The sequence below is a fragment of the Pseudopipra pipra genome, chromosome 11 (assembly GCF_036250125.1).
Source record: "Pseudopipra pipra isolate bDixPip1 chromosome 11, bDixPip1.hap1, whole genome shotgun sequence".
Classification (NCBI taxonomy): Eukaryota; Metazoa; Chordata; class Aves; order Passeriformes; family Pipridae; genus Pseudopipra; species Pseudopipra pipra.
The window spans coordinates 11,865,069-11,890,968 of NC_087559.1; the positions used below are offsets into that span (position 1 = coordinate 11,865,069).

General features: G+C 41.3%; 2 protein-coding genes and 1 long non-coding RNA gene across 4 annotated transcripts in view; 2 read left to right on the plus strand and 1 right to left on the minus strand.

The window, feature by feature from the left end:
- Positions 1-814: 814 nt before the first annotated feature.
- RUVBL1 (RuvB like AAA ATPase 1) lies at positions 815-16,912 on the minus strand. Its single transcript, XM_064667522.1, has 11 exons — positions 16,687-16,912; positions 15,841-15,927; positions 15,091-15,223; positions 10,983-11,134; positions 9,642-9,731; positions 8,652-8,801; positions 8,044-8,107; positions 6,698-6,896; positions 4,841-4,943; positions 1,714-1,805; positions 815-1,408 (listed from the first exon to the last, which is right to left on the minus strand). The coding sequence occupies exons 1-11, from the start codon at positions 16,825-16,827 to the stop codon at positions 1,249-1,251; spliced, it is 1,371 nt and encodes a 456-aa protein (XP_064523592.1). The 5' UTR covers positions 16,828-16,912; the 3' UTR covers positions 815-1,248.
- A 245-nt stretch (positions 16,913-17,157) lies between these two features.
- LOC135420288 (uncharacterized) lies at positions 17,158-20,820 on the plus strand. Its single transcript, XR_010433447.1, has 2 exons — positions 17,158-17,523; positions 19,941-20,820. It is a non-coding gene; the product is annotated as an uncharacterized LOC135420288 (long non-coding RNA).
- A 2,059-nt stretch (positions 20,821-22,879) lies between these two features.
- The window catches only part of EEFSEC (eukaryotic elongation factor, selenocysteine-tRNA specific), a 120,476-nt gene continuing 117,455 nt past the window's right edge, over positions 22,880-25,900 (plus strand). The window contains exon 1 of one of the 2 annotated variants that reach the window (XM_064667524.1): positions 22,880-23,020. Coding sequence is in view for 1 of the 2 variants with exons in the window: in XM_064667523.1 (XP_064523593.1) it covers positions 23,290-23,560 (271 nt within the window). In the remaining variant the exon portion in view is untranslated. Of the gene's footprint in view, positions 23,021-23,126; positions 23,561-25,900 lie in introns of those variants that run through there. The other variant, XM_064667523.1, reaches the window with a different exon arrangement.

Genomic DNA, 25,900 nt, shown 5'->3' on the forward strand with positions numbered 1-25,900 from the left:
CAGATTAAAATTTTTGATAAAGCCAGAATTATTAATTGCAAATTTACCCCTTTCACTTTGCAGATGCTAAAAAGGATATGTAAAACTGGGCTCTTGTGACAAGTTATTATTTATTCCCTTCCCACCCTACCCCAAGAACTTTGCTTATTTAATTAAGTGTACATAGAGTGTTTTAAATCCCTGAAGGTTCTAATAAGGAATGTGAGGTTAGTCACTTTATAAAGCTTCTACGTTTTTCCCAATTCAGCCATTGATGTGGTTACAGAGATTTGTATTTCGGTGTTAGAAAGATCTAAATCTTTAAACCATTTATCCTCAGAGTGCTGTGAAGCAATCAGGTATCCATGCTTTACAAAACAAGAAGCACAGTTTGTGAACATGAGACTAAGGCAAAGTCATACAAAGTCTGTGTAGAGCAGGATTTCATTTTCACTTTGAAACTTTTTCCTGATCCTGGGTGATCAAGGAAGTGGTGATAGTGGAAAAAACAGCTAATCGTGATGGAAAGCAATTTTTATTTAATCTGCTGTAAGAAAACACAAAGAAAGTGTAAGTTACTTCGGGGAAGAGGCTTTAAATAGGGCCAGGATAATTGCTATTATGTATTTCTCCATTCTCCAAGGAAATCTTCTGAAAACAAAACCCAAAACCTACAAAAAAGTAAACACTTTTAAAAGGTCTCATTACTATTTTCCCCCTTTGCTGCAGATGTTGCAGATCCATTTTACTCATATTTAGCTTTGTTAATTCCAACTTATTTTGACTGTTTCTTTAGGCAGGTCAAGACCCAGAGCGAACACATGCACACTTCAAATATTCTTGACATTTTTATTATAAAGCACTTCAGACAAACTTTGATTCAAAAAAAAAAAAAAAGTTCTCATCTGTAAAAGGAAACTATTTTAAAACAACACTCATAAGGAAAATAGACTGTTCTTAAGTATCAACTTCAGTTAGAGCTCTTCTGTAATGAAATCTAAAGACAAAACCAAAGGGTCAAGAGCTATTAATTTCCTATATACTCATAAAAGGGAGACTAAGATGTTACACACACATCATGGAGCATCTGATGGTTGATAACGAAATGGGAACACTTGATAGCTAATTCTGTCCTGACACAGCAGTCCAACATTTAAATATTTTTTTCAGTCCCAAAAGAGACAAACCATTAACATTTCTCATTCAATAACTAAGCCAGCCCTGGCTAAGGCTTAAAGCCACTTCAAAGCATCTAACATGATAAGCTTTTCATTTCATGTACTTCTCCTGTTGATCAGCCAAGATTTTTGCTGAGGATTTAGCATCATAGAAAAGTTCATTTATTTCTTCAATATGCTCTTTCTCAATGCTGTCTTTCCCATTAATCTTGGCAAGGAGGTTAGCTGGGGTCAGCAACTGCACAGCATACCTGTGATCAAACAGAGGCAGATGAGTAATTACAATTCAGTGCATCCCAGTGAACTGAAGCTATGTAGGGGTGGGACATTTGTCAGGAAATGCACAGCTCTACGAGCAGTATCAAAAGTCAGCAAGCCCTCCAGCACATACATTCCTTAAAGGAGGAAAGGTGAGGATTACCACTCTCTTATGTTAGCACTGTTCTTAACAGACCACATTATTGTAAGGGAGAGGTTTGCCTCACACGAGTGAGTTATTCTACAGTGAGTTTTTTTAGACCCAGTCATGCTTAGGAGAAAACTGTGCCCAACTTACCTTAAGGTTGTCTTGGTACCAATATCCCCTAAGTGGTTTAGAGCCTCTTCACTGATATTAATTCCTTCTGTCTGAGCACGAAGTTTTGTGATCTGTTGGGAAGAATAAATGAGGTACCAATTAACATGTTAAACTACTTAGCTTAGTATCTGGAAACTGTCATCTCAGAGATGAGACAGGCTATAAAACAAGATGATGTGAAGTTACTCTGGTGTAACTTACCACTAAACCAGAATTTATAGAATTTTAAGTCTTTGAACAGGCAAATATAATGTTGAAAAAACTATTATCACAGAAGGCAGGTAAAGCTACACGTCTGGACTGCTAACCCTTCATGGTAACTCTGCATGATTAGTAAAGTCTATCTACTGAAAAGAAGCAGAATATGAGAACTTATACAAGAAAATGGAAGATGTATGTGGGAATTAAGTAGCAGCTGGAGTCTTGTGGGCAGGCACGGCAGTTACTGAATTCTGCAGCGTATCACTGCTGCTGTACAGCAGAGCACTCCAAAAAGCCCTACAGAAAGCTACACTCTTTCCTTAGCAGCTCACAACACACTTTTTATTCAATTGACAAGAAGATAGTAAAATAAATCAAAAAGTTACTTTCTGTGATTCACCTATTCCTGCAAGAAGAAAAAAAAAATCACTAAGAAGAATCTAATCTTTCAAGAACAGTCTCAGGCTTGTACCAGTTTGAAGATCTTTACGAAGTTGGAGAGGAAGATATCACCAATAAGCCTGAGCATATAAAGCTGTAACAAAAGTGGCACAAGTCTCTCGGTAGTCCGTATTACCAGCTGAGTGATAAGGGGCAGACTGGATAATGATGTTGTGTTGTAGTGCTGAGATAACTCTGGAACTGCAAGCCTCATATAATACAGGTATTTTTCACTTTGGCAGCTTTGTAAACAAGATATCAAGAAGCACTCGTTTAAATTAAAGCCATAAAAATGCGCTCAGGAAGCCAGGGCAGGGAAGAGAGGAAGAGAGGGGCATGGAATGGAAGGAAGTTTGTGCTAAGATATTAATACTGAATATTGCCAATGCTGCTGCAAATTGCAATTTCAGACTGAAGATTTTTTACTTTTAGATCACCTGAATATCACCTTCCCTTCATTCAAACATTGTTGCTTTGTTCTGCTAGAAACATCTTGAATGCCACATCTTCAACAACCTTTTTAAAATAACTTTTTATCTAGCAACCTGGTAGAACCTTACAGAAAGACTGGGGCCCAAGCCATTAACCCTGGAGCTTGCTTATATATGCATTTACTATGTAATAAGAAAATAACTATTTATCAGGTAAAATACATTAGGAACAAAATGTCTCAGTTATAACCTCTAATATCTAACAGCAGACACAGATGCAAAATATCTGATTACAACAATATTTGACTGGAATATGCACAAAAATTTATTTTTTTCCCTATTCTGGTTGCACTAAGGTAACTGTGGGTCTTCCCCTCGGAACAGAGCTATGCAATGGGATTTCTACTTTATCAACACAAAAAGAAATATTTTGAACTGGTTATGAACCAACTTTCAGTACATCCATGAACAGATTCTGTGCAGATAAAGAAATCAATTGAGAAAGGCCAAGGCAAAGAGTCTTACACAGAAATATCAGCGGCAGAAACTTCTTCCTAACATGAAAGAAAAATGGGAGCAAAAATAGAGAACTAAATTCATGGAGATCTTATTTTTAAACACCCACACAACTGTATCTAGTTAGAAACCAAAGTCAAGTGTAATAGCTCCTCCTCTTTTCCCATGAGAAATCGTCATTCAAAAGCCTTAATTTAAGGCAAGATGAGATTATCTGACTATGGGAACATGATTTATGGGACATAATGTCTGGACTCTATTTTTAGCTTTAGGAAATGCTACTGTAAACACTTCCTTTTCTTCATCCCTGGGGATGGTGGAAATCACAGCACTTACTCAGCTCTTTAAAAATCAGCAGCTCAGAAACAAGCTCTTCAGCAGTTTAATTTCTGCACAGTAATACAGCACTAACTACACAGAATTCACTTACAGCACAGGGAAGTCCAGACAGTCTTTAATATCCCAGACTGAGTAAAAGTCACGGTTTAAAATTTGTTTTGTATACAGACCAAACCTAATTGTATTGTTAAATCACTGGCCTCCTTCCACTGCAATCTATACCACGATGCTTTTAAGTGTCCTTCTAGGTATAAAAAAAACCATCCTGAGAACAGCTCACAACAGCATCTGTGAAAAACTCCTCAAACCAAGTGAAATGAAGCTTTGCCTCTACGTTTATGTTCGATAAATGCCTCAGCTTCACCTTGGCACTTATCCAGCAGCAGGAGACTATTATCTTGTGACAAGGCTCTCCTCCATTGACAGTATCTCTTAAATAATACAAAGAATTGACATGGTAAACCGTAATGTCTTCTGCATTGTGTCACTTCACAGCATTGAGAGGCTAATGAGGGGGGGATCTTTGACACAATGCATCATAATGGCACCAAGCATTATAATCGATACACAATACATTGTGATGGCCCCACAGGAAAAGTTCCAGGCATTTGGAAGCATATCTCTGCAACACTTGCTGTGCTTACATTTCCAAACTTGACTAGGAGCATGAAAATCCTCCCAGTTTCAGGAGACGGCCCCAGTAGGTTAAAGCTGCAGCACAGGGAATAGAGGCAAAAATGCAGTTCATGAAGTTGCACTTCTCAATCCCTCTCATCTCTCCTGTGAGGGAAAAGCCTGAGGTCTGAGACCAAAGGTCCCAAGATGTAACACTTCATCTCATACCAACTGAAAAAGCACTACTGCTGGAACCTGCCAAGTATGGAAAGCACATTTGTGCAAGAGATCACTTCAGCTAACAATTCATGCCATTTCATTCAAGTGAGGTGTCTCAGCTCTAGAAATACTTAGCCACTCCTCAGTGGGTGGGAATCAGACAGAGAAGTTGCACAGTTTTAACAACCTCACTGTAATGGTTCCTAAAGCAGCAGGCATTTAGGAAGTAGAAAGCTTTCTGGCACAAGCCCTGGTGACCACAAACAACTCTATAGTAACAGAATAGGTAGAAACTGAGCAGAACTCTGGGATTTGTTACACGTTCTTTAAAATGCTGCATGTACCTGCTTCATTTCTTGGGGTGTATACAGCATGGTTCGGATAATCATCACTCTATCCAGCAGGTCCAATGGTATTCCATGAGGAGACACGATATCCTCTGTGCCCCTGAAGGAGAAACCAAACAGAAGGAGGTCAGATACTATTCTGAGTTCAGTAAACTGATTTGACTAGAATCAGTAAAAAGTGACTACACATCTACTAGTTTACAACTGTTGTGTGTCTGTACGAGACACACACACTCCCTGGACAGGGACAGGAACATTCCAGTCTGAAGTTCATACTGGATAGCCCAAGGGAAACAAATACTATTTCTGGAGCTCTTACACATGCCACTCAAATGTAGTTAGAGGTGCTTTCCTTCATGCTTTCCTATATCACAATATCTAATGTTCCAAGTTGTCTTCCGGCAAGGAACAAATCATTCTTAGTTGTTTAGCAGTATCAGTAGAAATTATATACACTATCATCTGTTTGAGAACATCCCCTCTTGCTGAGCAAGCCATTATGCTGTTCCAGTGAATACTTCAGTGGTTTACATCCCATGCTTGCAGTTGAGCAAATTGAGAAGTGGAGGTCTGTGTGTGAAGGAGAAAGCAGGATCTAAATCCCCATCACTTCATTTGTTTGATGTACAACACCCAACAGCAAAGCCTGCAGACACAGGTACTCTTGGTTTTCCAAGACCACCACAATTTGCTGTGAAGTCAAGAGTGAAAGATAGCCAGATTCAATGAGAATTACAGAGATTGCAGTAAAAACAGTAAAGTGCTGCTAAAGAACTACATTTCTAAAGTTCTGTGCTAGAATTTAGGCATTGGCCCCCCTTTAGGCACTCATCCTCCTATATTAGATGTCACTATTATATGGAAAACTTCCTTTCTTAAATCAGTTTCTTCATAAGAAGTTCTGCAGTGAATCCATGCTGACAGACCTCTGCTTCCTCTACTTTTACAAGATAGCTTTTTTTTATGCCTTTGCAAAAAGAATGCTGCAATGTCCACCTTAAACATTTCTGAAGGGCTTATCACCTTCACTTCTAAGCAATGCAAACAGAGAAAGATTAATACCAGATGAGCCACTATGAGGGAAAGGAAAAGCTGGTTACACAGCTGAATTAAATTAATTTAAAGAGTAGCAATCATAGCTAATGACAGCTTGTTTAGACATAATTAGACCTAGACCACAAATTAGCAATAGAACTTACAGAAGACTCTGAAAGGGGAGAGCACTTTTACTGAATATGTAAAGAATGCATTGTGTGGGTGCAAAATATCAAAGTGGAAGCATGGAGTGGAGATGAAAAACAAGGTAGTTGGTGAGACTGAAGAAATGCAAAAAGCCAGACCAATGTAGCAGAAAAAGGGACAGGCTGATCTGCAACATGCTTTAACAGGAAGAACAAGAAGCTGAAGTCTGATGCAACTAGGATAGCAAACAGCAAAATAATCCAGAAGCAGCAGGAAACTATGATAGTAGAGGTTTGTAGCTCTGGTGCTTTTGATGTCTCTAATGTGCAGGCAACAGATATATTGAGGTATACAATGAGAATGGTACAAATCTGTCACAGATCACCCAAGATGTAAGACAATTCAGAAGCTGTTAGAGAAGGAGATGTGTTAGTGAAAATAAAAGGAGGAATTCCATTCTGCTTTAACTCAGCCTGGCATTAAATGCCTGTCCCATCATGAAGCTCACTAGCAGTTTTTGAGCACTGATGCAGCTTGCAGCCCATGCAGGGGATTATCACAGGTGTCAGTGTCACAGACAAAAGCCTTCACAGATTGTTACTCAACTGATACAGCAAATTCCGAGGCTTATGAACCAATGCAAACTGGAAAATTCAAGTGTAGACATCATACCTGATGATGCAGTTTCCTCTGTTAGAAGCAAAGATGACAATGGGGGAAATAGAAGATTCCAATGCTCGGTGCAGGTACGTGAAACATTCAATATCCAGCATGTGAACCTCATCCACAAAGAGCACACCTGGGACCAGCTCTGCAATGCCTTGATCAATGTATTTGTTCACCACCTTATTTATCTCTCCTCGAAGTTTGTCTGAGAAAAAAAAGAAACTGTTAGTTGTTTTGTTAGTGAACTATAGGTCAGTAGGTCAGACTTCAAGCAAGGAAAATTCTCTCTTAATTTTTTCATAGTTTGGTATTTTACTGCCACAAAGAAAATCTCTGTGACACTAAAATTCTGTGGCATTTAGCACTGTATTGGGGAGACATCTGTGCAATAAAATACTTCTAAATTGAACTTCTCTCACTTAACTGGGGTGGTCTGCCTTCTCACAAGGCTTGTGAAAAATTGACTGCTGTGGATTTGGGGAGTTTGGCAGAGGTGGAGGAGTCAGTCAAACCTCAGTTTAAAACATGAAACTTACTGAAGTTTCCAAGCATGGTTGAAAAGAATGTCATTGAAAGAATGAAATCTTGCTACTGTATTTCAGCAAAGAAGTTGCATTTAACCAAAAAAGAAAAACAAAATGGCTATATAAGTTTCTATGAACATACAGATCTCAAAACTATGCAAGATCTTACATTGATAAATCTGATATTAGGATAAACAAAGCAATCTCTGGGACAGACAAAATACTTCCAAAGACTACCATTCAATAAGGTACTGAAACAGATTTTGATCTAAATTTAGATAGTCACTTAGTGAAACATCGTTTCTTTCAAGGGAAAAGGACAATAGATCTCTGTAGATACTGTTTCCTCCAATGATCTGTAGGCAGGAAGAGCAGCAGTGCACAGGGAGCATCAAGTCTGTAGAGAGCTGCTACCCGGGGGCCATTTCTCTACTCCACTGAAATTCAGGATGGTTGCTTCACATAAAAATACACCCTAACAACATTTTTTAGATTTTGTGTATTATTGCTGTTCAGTTTGGCTCTTTGTTGAGTGTGAACCCACACTCTGTGGCAGGAATGTTATGAGAAGGGGGATGGCAATGGTATTCTGACCTCTCTCCCCAGGAGATGGGAGCAGAGCATGGTATGAATTTTACCACTACATGCATGAGCCAATAACTTATTGTACTGTCTCCAGCTATTGCAATTCTAGCAGCAGTATCACTGCTTCTTGAAATCTGGATGTTTATGAATAAGATGCTGCAGCAGTAACATGATTTTTAATCCTTTTCTAACCGGCAAACACACAGGTTATATTGGTCTAAAGACACCATGCAGGATTCATACCGGTAATTTCAGTTTTCTTAGGCTTCATTAACTGTCCCATCATAGAAAGGATGTCTTGCCCTCCCTAGGAAACAAAAGTTACAGATCAGCCATGAGGTCATGTAGTGAGCACATAACTTGAGAATATCATAAATCAGGAATTGGTTAAAGTTGTTTCCTACAGTTACCTTGATATAACAGCAGTCTTTGATAATCTGTCAAGTTTATGACTTCTGCAAGGGATTGGGCACAGTGGTGGAGGGAAGGAAAGCTAGGTCTAGATTACACATTTAACTGTGAAGGTAATAGATCCCAAATACCTGTGTGGAAGCTCTGCTATGGCTCTAAGACTGTTCTCTGTAGTGCTAGGAAAGGTATTCTGGCAAATATTCCATGACCAGGTATACAAACAACTGTCTCTTTAACAGATAACCTGCTGCAGCATCACCTCCCTGAGGAAAGGAGAGGTAGATTGGCCTTAAAGGTGTAGCAACTCCTGCTTTTCCTTTAGTGGAATCTTTTAGGGTTAGTTAGGACAGCTCAACTTTCTACATCTCCATTATTCTCGTAACCACCACATTTATATAAAATAATTTTTCTGTAAGGACTTCATCTGGGAAGTCAGATACCTGAGGTCGAGCATTGGCCACATCCAAGTCATGGAGGGTGACATCCTGAATAATTTCCTTTTTCTTGTGCACATCACCTTTTGGCAAGGGAACATACTCTTCAGCTTCAAGGTCAAATTCCGTAGCATAGATATCACACCTGCCTTGCCTCTGAGGAAAAGCAAAGGAGAGAAACCCAGGTATAGAACTAATTTCAGTGCCCAAACCTTGAGTGACACAAATTTGATAAAGGGCTTAGTTCACAATTCCAATTCTGACAAGCCTCATCTGACAATTCAGACGTCCCACTCCCTGCTTAGCAACAGGCATACCCTATCTACTGATCAAAGCTCAAAAACTGTTGAAAAACACCTGATATTTTCAGTGGCAAGAATATTCCACTCCTCTCTCCTGTTCTTTTAACCGTATGCAATTCTTGCTAAAGGACAAATCCAGCAGATTAACTAGAGATTGGGAGAACTGTTCAAGACTCTTTTGTAGGTGGGTGATTTATTATATGATACAAAATATTATGCTCATCCATTAAACAGCAAGTATCACTGTACACTACTTTCTAAATCAGATATGAAAAGAATGCTAACTAATGCAGTATTCCCTTCTACATGTATATATCTTGTGGAGAAAATACCAGAGCGATAAAAGAAAGATTAAATACACTGCACGTGTCAGCCTGAAAATGACTAAAGTTGCTTGGTTTTTATCCCTCTTCCCCTAAAGATGTCTTGATCTTACAGAGAAGAAAACTCATCCAGACAGCATCAGTGATAGCTTCCTTGCCAGATGACCTTAATTGTGAACCAGATCACCACGTTCTTTCAGTGCAAAAAGACTTTTCTCCCCAGATAAGGAAAGCAATGGGCTCTTTTTAAAATTTCCATGTAACCACTTCATGTCAGTTAAGGTTAATAAATCAGAGAGCCTTCTGAAAAAGGCAGAGAAAGGTCTGCAAGAAACATACACCTGCATAAAAGTCCAGAACTTTTCTCTTACCTTGACGGCTCCACTGTTTGCTTCGATATAAATAACATCACCAGTTTCCACTCGCTCCTTCTGCAAGCTTTCAAAGATGCTTGGGTCCAGCTGGAGACAAGAAAACAGCACAGTTGGTCAGAACAGTTCCATATTGTTATGGAAATTAAGGTAAAGAAATTTAGTCTGAAGCTCACTCCCATCAGACAAAATTGAACTGCAGCTCACCCCAACAAAACCTCTAGGATTTTATAAAGCTGTAACACTTGGAGTGGGGACAGAGAATAAATCTGAAGGACGCACAGAACTTACTGTCTTACCAAAAAACTCTGCTATCCGGAGGAAGTGACAGTGCCAGAAACATGATACCAGTTACTGTTACAAAATATACCTTTGTGTAATGTGACAATATATTTATACATAGGAAGCAGCACTTCTCTGGCTTTCTAGCAAAACTTTTATAAAAAATCTGGCTATAGCACTGAATTATGTTACTTGATTTCTTGAGGCCTTACCCTCTGTGGAGCTGCGTGAGGGAGAGTGGGTGTGGAATATATTAGATGCTTTTGTTTCTCTAGGTACATGTTTATTCAGTTTTGCTCTTCATTTTGCTTTCAAAGTGAACAAACGCAAGATGACACTTAACAACAGAGACAGCTTTCAGTTTTCTCCCAGTCTGACAGGGAAATTGAATGGATACTTGTACAGGGAAAACAAAGGGAAAGTGGGCCTGAGCTGGCAGCACACCAGCTCAATTCTCAGTTCTCTATCAAATATTCACTAGAGCACATCTCCCCATGTAAAAAGAAGGGATGTGACAGAAAAGAACAATTTATTCTGAAACAGGCAAGATTTCCCAAAACCATCCTCAAAAAATTTGGTTGAGAATTAGGAAAACAAAACCAAACAAGAGCTTTCTCCTATGCTTATTATCATGAACATTAATTTATAGCCATGGGCCGAGTGAGGGTATCACAGACTGAGAAAAGGTTCAGATTCCCAACTCAGCCTGTTTGTTATGGTACTAGAGATCTACAGAACTGCATAAGGATCTCTTCCTGCTTAAACTCACCTTTAAATTGTTGAAGACATACAGTGTGTGCTGCTGAACAGAAAAATAACGGGCTGCTAACCAAGCAATTGGTTTATCCAAAATTTCAATTAGTAGGAGACAAGACTAGTATCTAAATATCCTACACAAAGTAAACACGTACAGTCAGGATAAAGTTGTCTAGCAAAAGAAAAGAGCCTCCTGACCTCCCCACTCTGTAGAGATGGGGATCAAGAGCTTGAAATGGAAATAAGAAGTGCTAAATATAGAAGAAGAAATAAACTTAATTTTTGAGACTCTACCACACATACCTTCAACTGTTTGGTTCCCTTTGCAGTTTTGAGTCCTATAATTACATGGCTGATGGTTTTGCCATACCCTCCCATAGGATTTTCAGTCTCACATGGAGTTAGTTCTGTGACTTCTCCTTCATAAACCTCCTTGGTCTCTTTAATCCTCAACCCTGCAAGAGATTGTTTAAAATAGTTTCAGTACACAAACCAATGGACATATACACTCAGGAGTCTGCTGCTTTACTATCAACAAAATGTAACATTGTTAGGCTGCACTAATTTCATGGTAATATTTTACTTCTAAAGGTGGAAAGATAAAATATTGTTCTCTTCTTCAATATTAAGTGAGAATATTCATCCTGTGTTATCAGAATGAAAGCTTATTCTGACCAGCAAAGAGGTTTATTAAACTCTTAGAAAATGTTTTATTCTGCTCATTACTATTAGCTCTTGAAGCAAATGTCAGGACTCTCTCTCTTTTCCCTATACTGAAGAGGGGATTTGCTTGATTTGTAACCCTATGCTAAAGCCAGAGACACAGATCATCTTCTGAAAAGTAGTGACATTAATATAACTGCAAGTTTTACACAATTTTGTACCATCAGATAAAACCCTGCAAAGTTAACAAAAAGACAGAAGAAAAAGGTAACTTCATAAAAAGGCTTTTTTTAGCAACTGAGTTAAAAATAACAAAAATTAGTTGACACATATTGTGTTAGAACACCATAAAATTATGAAATAGTTAATGTATAATTTAAAGTATTTTTCAAGTTAATAGCAAAAGGTGAGCTAGATAAAATTTAGTAGAAATTGCTATAATGAAAATTTAAAACTATTTCAAAATAGCTGACAGTGACATCCTTACTTTGTTATTTTTCAGACAGCCAAGCAATCATCATTGTATCTGGGTATCTTCTAATCACAACTACTGTAATTAGCTGTTATTTTAAACTGTTATATTTAAACTGATGAACAATACAGAGCTGAAGAGTTTTACAGTTAGACTGTTCCAAAGAAAAACCACTATCATCACCACCACCACTACAATTACGTGTATGTTCTAACTACATAGAAGTTCAAAGAACCCACATCTGAAGAGACTCTATAAAGTATTTTATGAGACACACATGCCATACCAAAAATAATGAATGGACTGTAACAAGATATAAGGAAGTCATCCTGCCCAGTCTGAGGCTATTAGGACTTTATAAAACTTTCCTTGTTCTGTAACTTTTCCTTTTGCTTTGAAATAGATCAGACACTTCACCGATAATCTGGAGCTGCTGATAGGGGCTATAAAGAACTGACATATATGAGTCTGTCTCCCTCTACTGGGCCCAAATTCAGACCAGTATTTGAAATGCAAGAAATAAGTTAACTGTGGATAACGTGACAATTTCTTGGTAAGAAATGTTTGCTTTCTCTGATTTAGGATTACATATAAAGTTGTACATAAAGTTAATTTCAGTAATTTTTAAAATTGTTTTTCAGGTATGCCGAAACATCAGACAAAAACCTGATGAACCTCTGAGTTATAAAACAGACCTAGACAAGGCTGCATCACATAAGTTCATATGTAAGGAATGTGAAGCAATATGGGAATCTATACAGTGTAACTGGTGGTGCCACAAAAACTGGACATTCACAGGTTTGCTTGTACTTTTTGCTTTGCTTTTAAACTTTTAGGACAAGCTCTATTCTACTTTGAAAAACTGGAAGCCTGTTTGTGTTTGGGGTATGTTTTGTATGTTGCTAAAGCACATCTTCCAGTTTCGTTTCATCTGAAAAGAATCCAGTCCATGTGATCAGTCTGTTCCATGACACAAGCCAAAGCCGAGTCAGCGAGGACAACTCAGGGATTTGCTTCTGAAGCCTGCCTTTAAGCCAGATTAATGTGCTCATAGAGAGGTGTCTGTAGAAAATATTTACAGATGTTGAACAAAGGTAATTGATGCATTGAACTGCCTGAATATCCTTTGCCTTCAAATCAATCTGCATGTATTGACTAAGAACTTCATTCTCAAAAGACTTCTTAAACAGAGACATCTCCTACTCCCAAATCAGACACGAGCCCAAGGCAGCAATTGTGGGCTACTTGTTTTGGTTCAACAGCACTCCATGGAGTTAAATAGTGCTTGTTTGATTCACTGGTAGATACAGTTTGGAGACACAACGAGTAGTTATGCTATTTAAGTGGCTATTCCAGCAGTTATTTTTTACAGCACCTGAGCTCTAACATTAGCTGCTGTCATCATCCTCACCTGCTGCTAATGAGCTCTAGAGCGGATTAATCTCTGCCTCACGTTAACTTTCTTTTAACCCATACAACAATTCCATGTTCTCATTTCCCACTCTGTCCTTTTATGTTTCTTACATGTTATAAACCCTCAACTATATCCCAAACACTACGTGACCATGAGACTAGGTCAAGTCTTTTATTAAATAACTCTCAACAATAAAAATTCTGTAAACTCAGAGTCACTTCTGCTTCCTTCTACACTGATGGGTCCAAACCAGTCAGATTCTGTAGTTTCCAAGAAAAAAACCAAACCAACCATTGAGTAAAAAAACCTGATGTTAACATCTCTGGTAATTTTTAAAAATTGAGGTAGCTAAACTCCCTGAAAGCAGAACGCATTATATCAGCAGTAAATGATGTATACAGAACCTGCTAAGGAAACATACAAACAAAACTCAAAAAGCCCCTTAAATTAAAACTTCATGTACTGATGAGCTGGAGCTACTTTTGCACCCAGTCACAGGTGACACTGCACTGTGTGTACAAAATCATTTTATTAAAAAGTGAACCCTTGTAAATTATTTCTTTACCGAGCAGGAAAGCTAAAACCTATGTGAGATTAAAACCCAATTGGAACATATTACATTATGAGAAATGCTGGTTATTGGTCCTTTAAAATATTTGAGAATTTTTTTTTTATACAGATAAAAATATTCAATAAAGGTTGTGTTATGAAAATGTGACATGGAATTCAACAGAAAGGAATTAAAGAAGTTCCATCTTTCATTAACGCTAATATTTGTTTAGAAGTGTCTCTGTTGACATTCAGGGAATGCAGGAAACTAACAATGTAGCTGGCTGTTAAACCTCAGAGAGTTAAAATACTGCTATCTCTAGAAATGACAACATGGATGGCATAAGTTTCATCTGCTGGTTCAGGTTTCCAAACCTCTGACAGGGAACTTCATCACATCAAGGAAATTTTGCAGACTTCTGAGTCTCTGGCTTCCCTCCCCCAGGCCCTGCCAGATTTATGGTAACTAAAAGACCAGAGACTACTGACAGTTGCTTTCTTCTAAAAGTCAGTGGAATACTTTTGTTTCACTGGAGAACTGAGAGTCTTCTTCACCTTCCTGCTGCCAAACACCCAGACGAAGTCCAAGAGGAAACATGGTACGGAGGCAGGAAAATCAATTGTTAATATGTTTCAGGACTAAAATCAGCTGGGCTGTCTTAAACCAATCCTCACACAGAAAAGGGCCACATTTATCTGCATTTATCAGCTGTCAGCAGTGATCATATGAGATTTCAGATTGTTACTGAGGGTGTGTCGCAAATTAAACCAATTTACATCAGACTTGTAAATGCACTCCAGAACTGAGGAAGACACTGAGTGAAAGCGTTTATTTCGTAGGCATGGAACTTTCTTTGTGCTTGCTGGAACAGTAAGTCAGGTTAATGCTGCCATTTGGGAGCCCCTGATTAAGACCGTTTGTTTAGCAGGGTGAACTCACCACAGGAAAAAAGGAGAGAGCATTTTTCTGTCTACAAGTATTTCTGCTAACATAAGAAACTAAAAATCATTTTTCTTTCAGCTTTATTCAGAGTCACAGGCAGAACCAGGAGGTGAATGTGGAGTATGAGAGGAGAATTTGGGGAAGCAGAATAAACCATAATACAGTAATTAAATTATGGTTTATAAACAGAAAACCTGACTCCACAGAGTGTGGAAGAGATTCACTAAATTAAGATCAGCGATGAAGAGAACAGGTATACAATAATCTGAGAATACCATGACCACTGAAAAGCTTTTGCTTTTCAGATGACTGGAAAAAAGCAAATATGTATCATGCAAATACTTAATTCTTCTGTTTTCCTGAAACTTACCAATTGCACGCCGGAAGTTTTCCATCAGAACTTCTGTTTTCTTGATCTCAGTGGAATAGACCTCACTTCCAACCATAGGACAAAAGGGAACTTTGCTTCCCAGTTCCTGAGCAATGGCTAAAGCCAAAGCAGTCTTTGAAAGAAAAACAAAACAAAACAACAAAACCCAAAACTCACACATTAATTTCAATGAGAATTGACAAAGGGTTCTTTCTGCAGTTAACTTTTCTCATCATATCACCTTTCATATATCAACTATCAATTTAATGTTAAGACTATTCTGTCTGACCTGTATTTCTCACATTTAACAACCCTCCCCCAAAACACATGACTTTGGCCAAAGACTCACAAAACCCTTAAAGACACAATACTGTGCATTCCAATTTGACATTTGATACAAACGGAAAAAGCTTTAAATAGCAAGGGGAACAAAATAAAGAATGCAGAAACTACTCAGGTTTTAACAAAAAATTAACTTCTAAGACTTTTTCAGAACCCATGTTATCCATGTGTTTGGTAATCTAAAGAGGTGGTTTCACATTAATGATGCTGAACCACTAGGTACTGCCAATGTTGATGACATGGCAAAAATCAAAATATAAAGCAGGAAATCATGTCAATACAGTGATGAAAAAAAATCCAGTAGACTAAAATTTTATGTAACCACTACCCTAAAATGGTTTTGACAACAAATGAAAATAAAATAGACTTGTGAATACTTTATTTCATACCAAAAAAGAAAAATAATACCTTGCCAGTTCCAGGAGGTCCTGCCAACAGTACAGCTCTGCCAGCCATTTTCTTGCTTTTGATCAGCTCCACTATGACCCCACATGCCTATAAGTTAAATAAGTATTCACACTATTAACACAAGTTATAACATCTATACACAAGCTTTAATATCTTTTGCTCCAACATTACTAGAACTGTTTAGTGTGCTTTGCGATCCCACTACAAATAAGGAAGATCCCGATTTCATGCACACGGAAAGAGATTCAAGACCAGAAAAACCTACTTCCTACAATCGGTTTACGTGACACAAACGTTAAAAATCACAAACAAAACTCAACCCGGGAGTCCCGATCCGTTGCCCCTCCCGCCGTCCCACGCACACAGAGAGGTTTGAAAGTAGAGCAGGAAATCAATGCTCGGCTGCCTGAGACGCCGATCCGCTGCAGATCCTCTTCCAAAGCCAGGCTGAACGGGGCTCGAAGCAACCTGGTCTAGTGGAGGTGTCCCTGCCCACAGCAGGGGGTGGAACTGGATGATCCTCAAGCTCCCCTTCCAACACAAACTATTCTATGATTTTACGATGATTCTACGATACAGCACCCGCCGGGGGCCGGGCCCGCGCTGGGGCAGCTCCAATCCCCGCTTGCAGCACATCTCCTGACTTTTGGCCGGTTTCGCTGCCTTTGACACCCCAATTTCTACTCTTCACCCTCGGGGGATTGCATGGAAGTGGGAGCGGCGCACGAACAGCCCCGACGGCCCCCATCGCACCTCACACGGCAGCAGCGACTCGCAGGAGCCCGGGCAGGGCCTCCCCTCCCGGCCGGGACCCGTCAGACCCCCCCGGCCCAGCCCCGCGCTCACCTCCCGCGCATTCTCCTGCCCGACCAGCCCGGCCCCCGCCGGCTTGGCGGCGCCGCTCTCGTCCAGCCCCAGCCCCTTGACATGGCTGTGGGCGGCGATGCGCTGTGTTTTGGAGGTGCTCTTCACCTCCTCGATCTTCATGGCTGGGCCGGGACGGGCCGCCGCGCGCTTCTCACACGCGGACCGCGCGTTACCAGGGCTCCGGCGCGCGCCCGCCGGACCCCGTCCCGTCCCGCCCCGCCCTCCCCGCCGCGCCATTGGCCGCCGCGGCGCCGCTCCCGGCGTTCATTGGGCGCGGCGCCCGCCCGTCACCCTGCGCAGGGAGCGCAGATTTTTAGGGTCCGCCCGCCGCGCTTCCGCGTGTGTGGCGCGCGCGGAGAGTCCGGCCGGGCGCGGGTGCTGCGCAGGAGTCGGGCCGGGCCGGGAGGGAGGCGGGGGTCACCGGCCGCGGAGGGGCTCAGGAGAAGGCTGGGCCTGGCACTCGGTGCCGTGGTTTGGTTGGCATGGCGTGCTCGGTCATGGGTTGGGCTCGACGATCTCAGAGGTCTTCTGCAACCTAGTTGATTCTGTTAAATCGGTAGAGGCCGAGACTGGGCTGGGGGCGGTTTGGGGGGGGGGGGGGGGCGAGCGGAGCCCTCCTGGAGGGGGAAACTGGCTCGTTCTTGCCCGCAGTTTTCTTGCTCCTACAGCGACATGAATACTTGAAGCCAGCCTTCCGTGAATACTTGAAGCCAGCTCTTCCTCCTGCCGGGGCTGAGGGAGCCCCGAGTGTCCCCATCTCGTCGTGGGGCTGAGGGGGCCCTCTCCCCGTCCTGGGAGCCCCTTCCCCACAGCCAGGTGACAGGGGGCCAGGAACGTGAGCTTTATCAAAACCTCTGCGGGGTTTAGCTCACAAAAGTAAGCTGAGGCTTTCCAAATCTTGATCAAAGAATCACAGAATCATTCAGGTTGGAAGGGATCTGTGGAGACCGTCCAGTCCACCCCATTGCCAAGGAAAGGGTGGTCTCTTACTTGCTCAGTGTTGCTCACTAACTTCTAGTGTTCATTGTAACTGCAAAATAATTCTGTTCCATGTGTCCAAAGCCTTCATGTCAGCAGCCGAACTTGTAATATACAGCATCTGTTCTGCATGAGCTTTGACCTACTGAAATGGATACAAACACTCCAGATTCTCAGCAGGTAGTTTCATGGCCTCACAGACATTGCCCTTGTTTCATCAGGTCCGTGATGCTAAAGCTTGCAGGCTGTTACAGCTCCTGACTGTGGTTCAGGGGTAATTCCGATGCACCTTTTATGAAGTCTTTAAATGCTTGAGATGGAGATCACTCACAGTGAAATTTTAGATGGGATCTGGGAACCTGCAGTTCCAGTGAGTTTTCCTTGTTTGTAGGTATTGGGATCTCTGTCAGGAAAAAGACAGGGGACTCTTCCCATGGATATATAGTTTTCTGCCATTATAAAACTATGGCTGTGTCTGCAATGTTGAAGGCCAAGGGATTATTGCGGTATGAGGCAGGACTGATGTCTGGTGCCATCTCGGCTTTCCTGTCACTGCCAGGGGAATTGCAAAAGCGGTCATGTGACAGCACAAGCTGGGAGAGCAGTTTTAGGGAGGATGGCAGTTATGGTTCCGTTTGCAGAAGCCCAGTGAACCGTATAGAGGGTATTCATTCCCTTTTTGTTTAAGAGCTTCCATTAGTTTTGTTATAAATGTCATTTGGCAAAGGAAAGACTTCATTATTTGTTGCTTTCTTTTTCTGTTAATTGTTCTGTCAGCTTATATTTACATACTCTCTAACTACAATATAATTGCACACATGTGTAGTTCAACACCTTTGTAAGGGCATCCTCTTATACAACTGTTCAGCTAAGAACTTTTGAATCTAACAATCATGAGCTATTCTTTAAATAATTGGAAAAGTGTGTATGCTATTAGACTCTGTACATCCTCTCAGGGTCATATTAGTCACAGAATACAAATGCCTAATGTGTACTGAGTGCAGACTTTTCTCTTTGTAAAAGAGCAAATATACAACTTTGATTTCTCCAGTGCATTAAACTGCCGCAAGTGTTGTGGGTAAGTCTGGTCAGAGTTCAAGTTTCTGCCAGTCCTGGAAGAATAATTAGCAAGTCTGGTAAGAGCTCTGAAGGCAGTGATGTTGTTATCAAGGGGTCCAGACTAGCTATGGCCCTCCTTTTCAAAAGGGCTAGCAATGGGTGAAATACATAATAGTTTGTTAACTTAGACTGAAGCCTTTCCATGTGGTCCATGTTATCCTGTCTGATGTTGCAGCTAGACCTATTTTTGAGATTATGGCATTTCAAAGTCTATTTAACAGTACTTGTTTATTTATGTTTTTGTGAAATTCAATATATAGGAACGTAGACGGCAGGAATCAAGAATTGCTGTTAATCTTCAATGTAATTTAGAGGAAGGAGATAAATATTCCATGTCTGTAAAAATCAGATATGCTACTTCAGGTTCTTGAGCTTTAGAAATACTAATTCAATTAGAGATTTTTCCTGATAAAAGTGGGTAACAAACAGAGTGCTAATTGTTTGTCTACAGCAATATGACATCTCAAAAGCAGAATTTAGAGCCTAAAACATCTGTCTGGTAGTGACCATTGCTGTTCAGTAAATAAAATCTGCTGCCACAATGAAGGTACAATTTTAGTATTGACCTGCAGAAAATGTTATTAAAGTTATTTGGATTTGGGTTTATAGTAGAAGGGTATACTTCAATATAAAGAAGAATCAGTGAAGAATTGTTTGCATGATAGATGTGAGGCTGGTTTCTCCCTCTTATTTGCTCACATGAGTATTAATTAATTAATTTGCAATCATCCATAAGCTGTGCCAGGTTTGGTGTCGCTCATTGTATTCATTGTTTTACTAATTCCATATGTTCTTTGAGCATTGTCCTGAAATTGCAGTTAAAGAGGGGCAAAAGAGGACATTTGGGTGAGGAAAAATAAACAGTAATCCTTTAGACCACACAGGATTAATTGTTTATTGCCCAGAAAGAGCAGAGCACAAGTGGAACTACTGGAAAGCTCAGAACTGAACTTCAGTGGCATAAACAATCTTTTATAATTGGTGTCTCGTGTTGTGGTGCATCAGTATGAGGAAATACTGAGCCTCAATTTTTACATGATTTTTGTGATTTTTAATAGTTAACATAATAGAGGGGGAGGATAAAATAATTTCATTGCAAAGCATGACTCTTCTTTCTCCTTTGTCCATGCCACCAGGTGGAACACAAGTGGGTTGTGCGACTATTCTGCCCAGCTCATGTTATAGATGCCTTGAGTATAATTTAATATTCACCAGCCAGCTAACCAGAAAAAATAATACCTGTCACTAAGAGTCTGAACTGTTATTCCCCAGGTTTAATCAACTCATTTTACCAACGTTTCTTTTGCCCCCTGGTTCGAGGTCTCCTATTTGGCACAGACGTCATGCGATACCCGATGTGGGAGCTGGAGACTTGAGAGCTGTTTTCCTAGACTAAATGTTTGAGGTTACAGGACGTGGCCTAGTTTCACATAAGCTTTCAAATTTCAATGGGACATGCTGAATCCTGAAACTGTCAAATAGTGTATTATTTTTGGAGTGAGAGAGAGTACGTGTGTGTGAGTGTGTGAATGACCTTTACATTTTTACCCTATCCCAAAAGTCTGACTTCCTGCCCTTTCTCCCATGAGTCCATAAACTTTAGCCATTAAAATGAACACTTTTTAAGGAAGAAATTCAGTATAGGAGAGAACGAGTGGAAAGAGGAATGATGTATTAAGGGGAAAATAAGGAATACATCCAAATGCTACAACTTCATGGAAGACATAGAAAAATCTGGAGAATTTGGGCTTCTTTCATTTTTGCCAGGTTCCCTTCTCCATCTTAGTAATATCAAGACCTCTGTGTGTGGGTGTGTGGGGGAAGTGATGAGGGGGTGAGGGGTATGTTCCATTTTGTTTCCCACAAAAAAGCTCATTTTTTTGCTACTCTTCAAAGCAATGGGAGTGATGAATCTTACCTAATTCCTTTCCAAATTTGTAACTAATTCTAAAACTTTGTAAGCTCACAGAATGGACATCTCTAAATGCTGAATAAAAGTGCTTATGTCTCTCTTTATCAGATTTCTCCTCCTTGATATTGGTGATGTAAGTTATTCATTTCACAGATACAGTGTGCACTCTGATATTTCCTCAAGTGATACATGGCAAAACCAGAACTCTAAAATCCTGGAGACAGAGCTATCTGAGTGGTAACAACAAAGCTGTACACATTGGGCTTTTTTCCTTCCCTTTCCCCAAGAACAACTGGCTCCTCTATCTAGAGAGTTGCAAATCTCTTCTGTGTCTAAAGGAAGAAAACACTTTACTACCTGACAGCTCTCCTTCTTGGACCTCACTCACAAGTAAAAGAAGTGCCACTATTTTAATGTGACCAGTGGAATTAAATACATTTTCTTATGGATTTTTATCATCCTTATTTTGATGTCCTTAACAGAGAGAATTATCTGTTTTCATCCCAGGAGTTCTATCCAGTACCCCATTAAATACTGTCTGAGCAAAATGCAGCGCTTTGTTTCATTGCTAAGTTGGCAGACCAAAACAGACCACACCTGATCTGGCTGTAGCCTCTTGCACTATGAGTCATTGAAATGGGACCTCCTTGACCTCATTGCCAGTTTTCTCAAGAGTTGTAGAAACTTTTAGGCCTCTCTACTTTGTCAAAGCTTGTTGAAAATGGCAGTTATTTCAGATGTTTTGGGAGGACTTCTGGATAATGCCTCCTCTGGTTAGGAATCAGACTTTTTCCCACCTCTTCTGAACTCATCTAACAATGCTAAAAAAAGGAGTAAATGGTAGGTAATATGATACAGGGATATCTTTGTGGATTATAACTATGGGAATTGATGTAAACTTTCCCTTCCCTTTGGAAGTACGTATCAATATAACATGTTGAGACGTTCAGCACGATGAAGTGTATATGAGCCTTATGATTTAACAGGAAACTATTCAAAGCCTGGGAACTTGGTCTGAAAAGTGACATTATGCTTAATTTGGCTCTCAAGACAGAGCTCCTATCAAGCTGAACTATTCTACTCCAGAAGCTGATTAGCCAGGCTAGCTCAGTGCATTGCAGTATTCCTCATGAGTTCATGTCTTTCCTTTAGGGAGACAGTTGTCTCTCAAATAGCACTGAGTACTAGGAAGGAAAGCTATTCCCCCCTGCCCCTTTTCACTGAGTCATTGATTCTGTCAGCTTGTCTTCCATGTGTTTGTGAAGGAGGAATAATTTGTATCCAGCTTCAAACCAAACTCTTCATGTTGGAAGTGTTGTTATATAAAGCAGCTTTCTTTGTAAGGAAAAAAAGCCTGGAGTTTGGAGTCAAAGCCTAAAAACTAAATCCATGATATTGACAATAGCCTTAGGCAAGTCATTTTACACTTCTGGCTCATTCATTAGTTATTCAGATGTGAATGCTAATACCATTAGCAATATGTATTACTGCATAGGGTGAGCAGAAAAGCAACAGCGCTGCTCTCGAAGAAAATAAAATGTAGAATACAGTGCAAGTCTAGTCTGCTTTGACACCTGTGGGAAGTCCATAACACAGTATTGGCTTCTTGGCTTGTAAACAGCTGTTATGATTCGAAGTGGTACTTTGGGCCACTTAGTAGTCACTATTGAAATGCTGAGCACACGCGTTAAGCTTTATCCTGTAATGCATTTGGTCCCATGTGCTTCCCGGGTTATCAGCAAAGCCAAGTGACTTAAATCAGGGAAGTGTGGTCCTGCCCTTAGCCTCTGAGCTGCTCTCAGGCCTCTCCAATGCTCATCTACCTGCTGGTTTTTGTTTGGGTGGTTATTCTTAGTTTGCAGGAGAGCTGTGAATAATCTTGATGATTCTTAATCCATTAAAGGTGTGATTTTTAGGTAGCATCTTACCCAACATAAATATACTTTCACATGAAAGCGACTTATGCAAGGCTAGAATTTATTAAGTGTAAGGAGAGCAAATGATCCAAACGTGACCTGCTGTTTCACGCGGGTTTGCAATATCCACGCGACTTTGAAAGCAAACTTGGGCTGCCGTAATTCCAGCAGCACCAGGATGGGGTGTCCAGGGGGGCAGAATGAAGGGTGTGATGTAACAGCGAGCACGGGCTGAGCTGAGCAGCCCTACAGCCACTAATCAGCGTGGGCGAGAGGAGAGCCAAGCACGGATGCCCCAGGGTGGTGACAGAGACGCTCTCCCAGGGCTGTCGCCCCCTCCTGCTGCCATGGGGCCGGGCACACACCTGTGGAAGGGCACAGCTGTTGGGTGTGTGGCCATCACAGTCACCTGCTTAAATTGCCTCTGCTGGGAGAAGGCGCCCGGCAGGGGCGGGGTGCGGGCAGGGGAGGCTGGAGAGGTGCCGCTTGCCGCGGCCGGTGGTTTCCATCCCCGCGGTTTCCGTCCCCGCGGTAGCGCTGGATTTGCCCAACCTTCGCCCCTCTGGGTCACCCTCCGCCAGGGCCGGAACGGCGGCGGCGGGCGCCGCGTTGCCGCAGGGGCGCTGTGGGGACGGACCGTGCGGGCGCAGCTCCGCCATGGCCGCCCGTCCCCTGAACGTGAACGTGGGGGTGCTGGGGCACATCGACAGCGGCAAGACGGCGCTGGCGCGGGCGCTCAGCACCACCGGCTCCACCGCCGCCTTCGACCGGGCGCCGCAGAGCCGCGCGCGGGGCATCACGCTGGACCTGGGCTTCTCCTGCCTGCGCACCGCGCTGCCGCCGCAGCTCGGCCCGGGGCCCGGCGAGCTGCAGTTCACGCTGGTCGACTGCCCCGGGCACGCCTCCCTCATCCGCACCATCATCGGCGGTAAGGGGGGCGCGGGGGGGCCGCCCCGGCCCGCCCGGCGGGGTCCGCGGTGGGAGCTCGGCTGGTGCGAGGCGGGGGCTCCCCGGGGGCAGGCGGGGGTGCGGTGCCGGGTTCTGTACGGGCGCTGTGACTCTGTGACGCTTCTTCATAGTTGCCCCTCAAATAAAGTGCCAGTGCTCACAGGAAAGGGGTTTGCAAATTAGAGTTCCTGGGGTGTGCTTTGAACAGTCAGGCCTGCTCAGGTTCCTTACTTACTTGGGTAAAAAGTTTTCTTTATTGTGTATGGAGACCTTATTAATGGTATATTACAGTCCTATTGACTTCTATTTTGTCACTTGTTAAAGCTGTCAGAGTTTGCTGTTGCCTGGGTTGAGAGCTGTGCACGGGACATCCCCGTGCTGACCTTGTCTTGGAGGGACCAGGGAGTTCTCACACGATAATCTTATGCTTAGAAATAATTTTGTGGATTTTGGTGTCTTTTCATTTTAGTCTTTGTAGATGATATTGGAAGGTTAATCTGCTTTGTGTTAGAATTTATTCTGAATTAGTTCACCTTGTTCTATCTCCCCCCTCCATCTCTTCTAAAAAGAGCTAAGAAGTGGTTGGTGCTCGATTAAGGATGTGATGGAGTTGCAGCTGCAGGCTGCTTAAAGTAGTCGCAGGTTGATAAACTGCAACTACAGAGGTCAATCAGTAGATTCAGTTCTTATGCGTTTCCTCTGCCAGTCTCTCTTTAGTGTCAGCTATGTGGTAGATTTGCAATAGAATGTGTTTGTTCTTGGCTAGACTAAGGTTCAGACCGAGTTACTTCTCGTGATGAACGAATTTAATCCCCTTTTGAGCAGATGTGTTATTTCTAAACTGCGGTAGTAGTAACTGCGTCGTGTTGTTTACATTCTTTGGGGGTAAATATTTACTTACGTGTCTGTTTCACCGGCCGTCCAGTGCCATTCACGTGCTCCGGAGCTGCAGGGGAGGAGTGGCCGGGTGCTAAATAACAGAAACTTGTGGTCTTTTAGTCGTCTCTGGTACTTGACAACCCACTATCGTTCTTCAGTAATTGTAAGCACCTGATTAGCTTCTCAAGAACAAAGTTTACTTTGGCAAACGTTTCTTGGATGTACTCAAGAGTGACTTGTAGTCAGACATTCCTTTCTGCCAGAAGCAACTAATCTGAGCGGTGTAAACTTTCTCATGAAGAGGACATGGGAAAACTTAGAAAACTGCTTTAACCATTTTTTTTATATACCTTTAATACTTTTTTGGGGTGATAGTTTAATACACAAATGTCTTGTTGCTTCCTTTTGTTTTTATGAACATCTTCAAAGTATTTAGTCACAGCTCTCCACATTGGCTGAATAAGTTATTCAGATTTCCTTATTGATAGGCCATGCAGGGAGAAGCAAAGATGTGGACTAGAATAGAGGGCATGATGAAGTTTTCTTCCCAGCAGAAACGGTTCTTTACAGGCGTCAGTTCAGACACATAAGCACATCAAACTCACTTAGTTCTAGTTATACCATATTATGTATATTAGTTAAAACATTTGCTAATGTGACTTACTGCAATTCTGTGTATTAAGAAAGGGTTGTAGGGAAAATGCAGTGTTGTGTTAATAGTTAAAAGGGTTAACAAAATTCAGTTTTCTGCTTGATAACATGTATCTTGATGGTGTATGCCCCCTCCCCTTTTTTTTTCCCCCTACCAGATTTGGAGGGTGAGACCATGATGATAAAACCTGATCTGTGCCTGTGGGACTACTTAGGTGCTTACAGGTTTAACGTGTTTTGGTGAAACTCAAACTGAAGTATAGCATATCTTGTGTAACAGGATACATTCTTTGGTGTTTGAGTATTTCAGTATTGCCAACTTTTTCACCACTTCAGAAATGACACTTGAAAAATTTAGATTATTTTGATCTACTTCCTTGTTGTTGAGCGTTAAGGGCTCACTGTTACAAACATTTTGTCTGCAACGTTCCGAGTAGGAATGCTGCTACTTTTTTCTTTTTGATGGAATCTGTGATTTCCCTGTTACTACACATTTTCTCTATATATGGTTTTAAAATAAAACTTAAGTGCAAAGTACTTTATCTTCCTGTGTTTATTCTGCCTCTCAGGTTTCTCATACCTGTTTAAAATACTACTTTTACGGTATCAAGTCCTGTGGTAGCTGTATATGTGTATTAACCTACAGGAAAACTAGAGACAGGATGGCTGTGGGCAAGGGAGCTGGATATGAGGGTTCATGCTATGCCAGGCAGTGCTCGACCTTGTAAATACTTGTCACAGTCACTCACAAGATGCTTATTTAGACACAATACCTTAGGATTCAATGAAT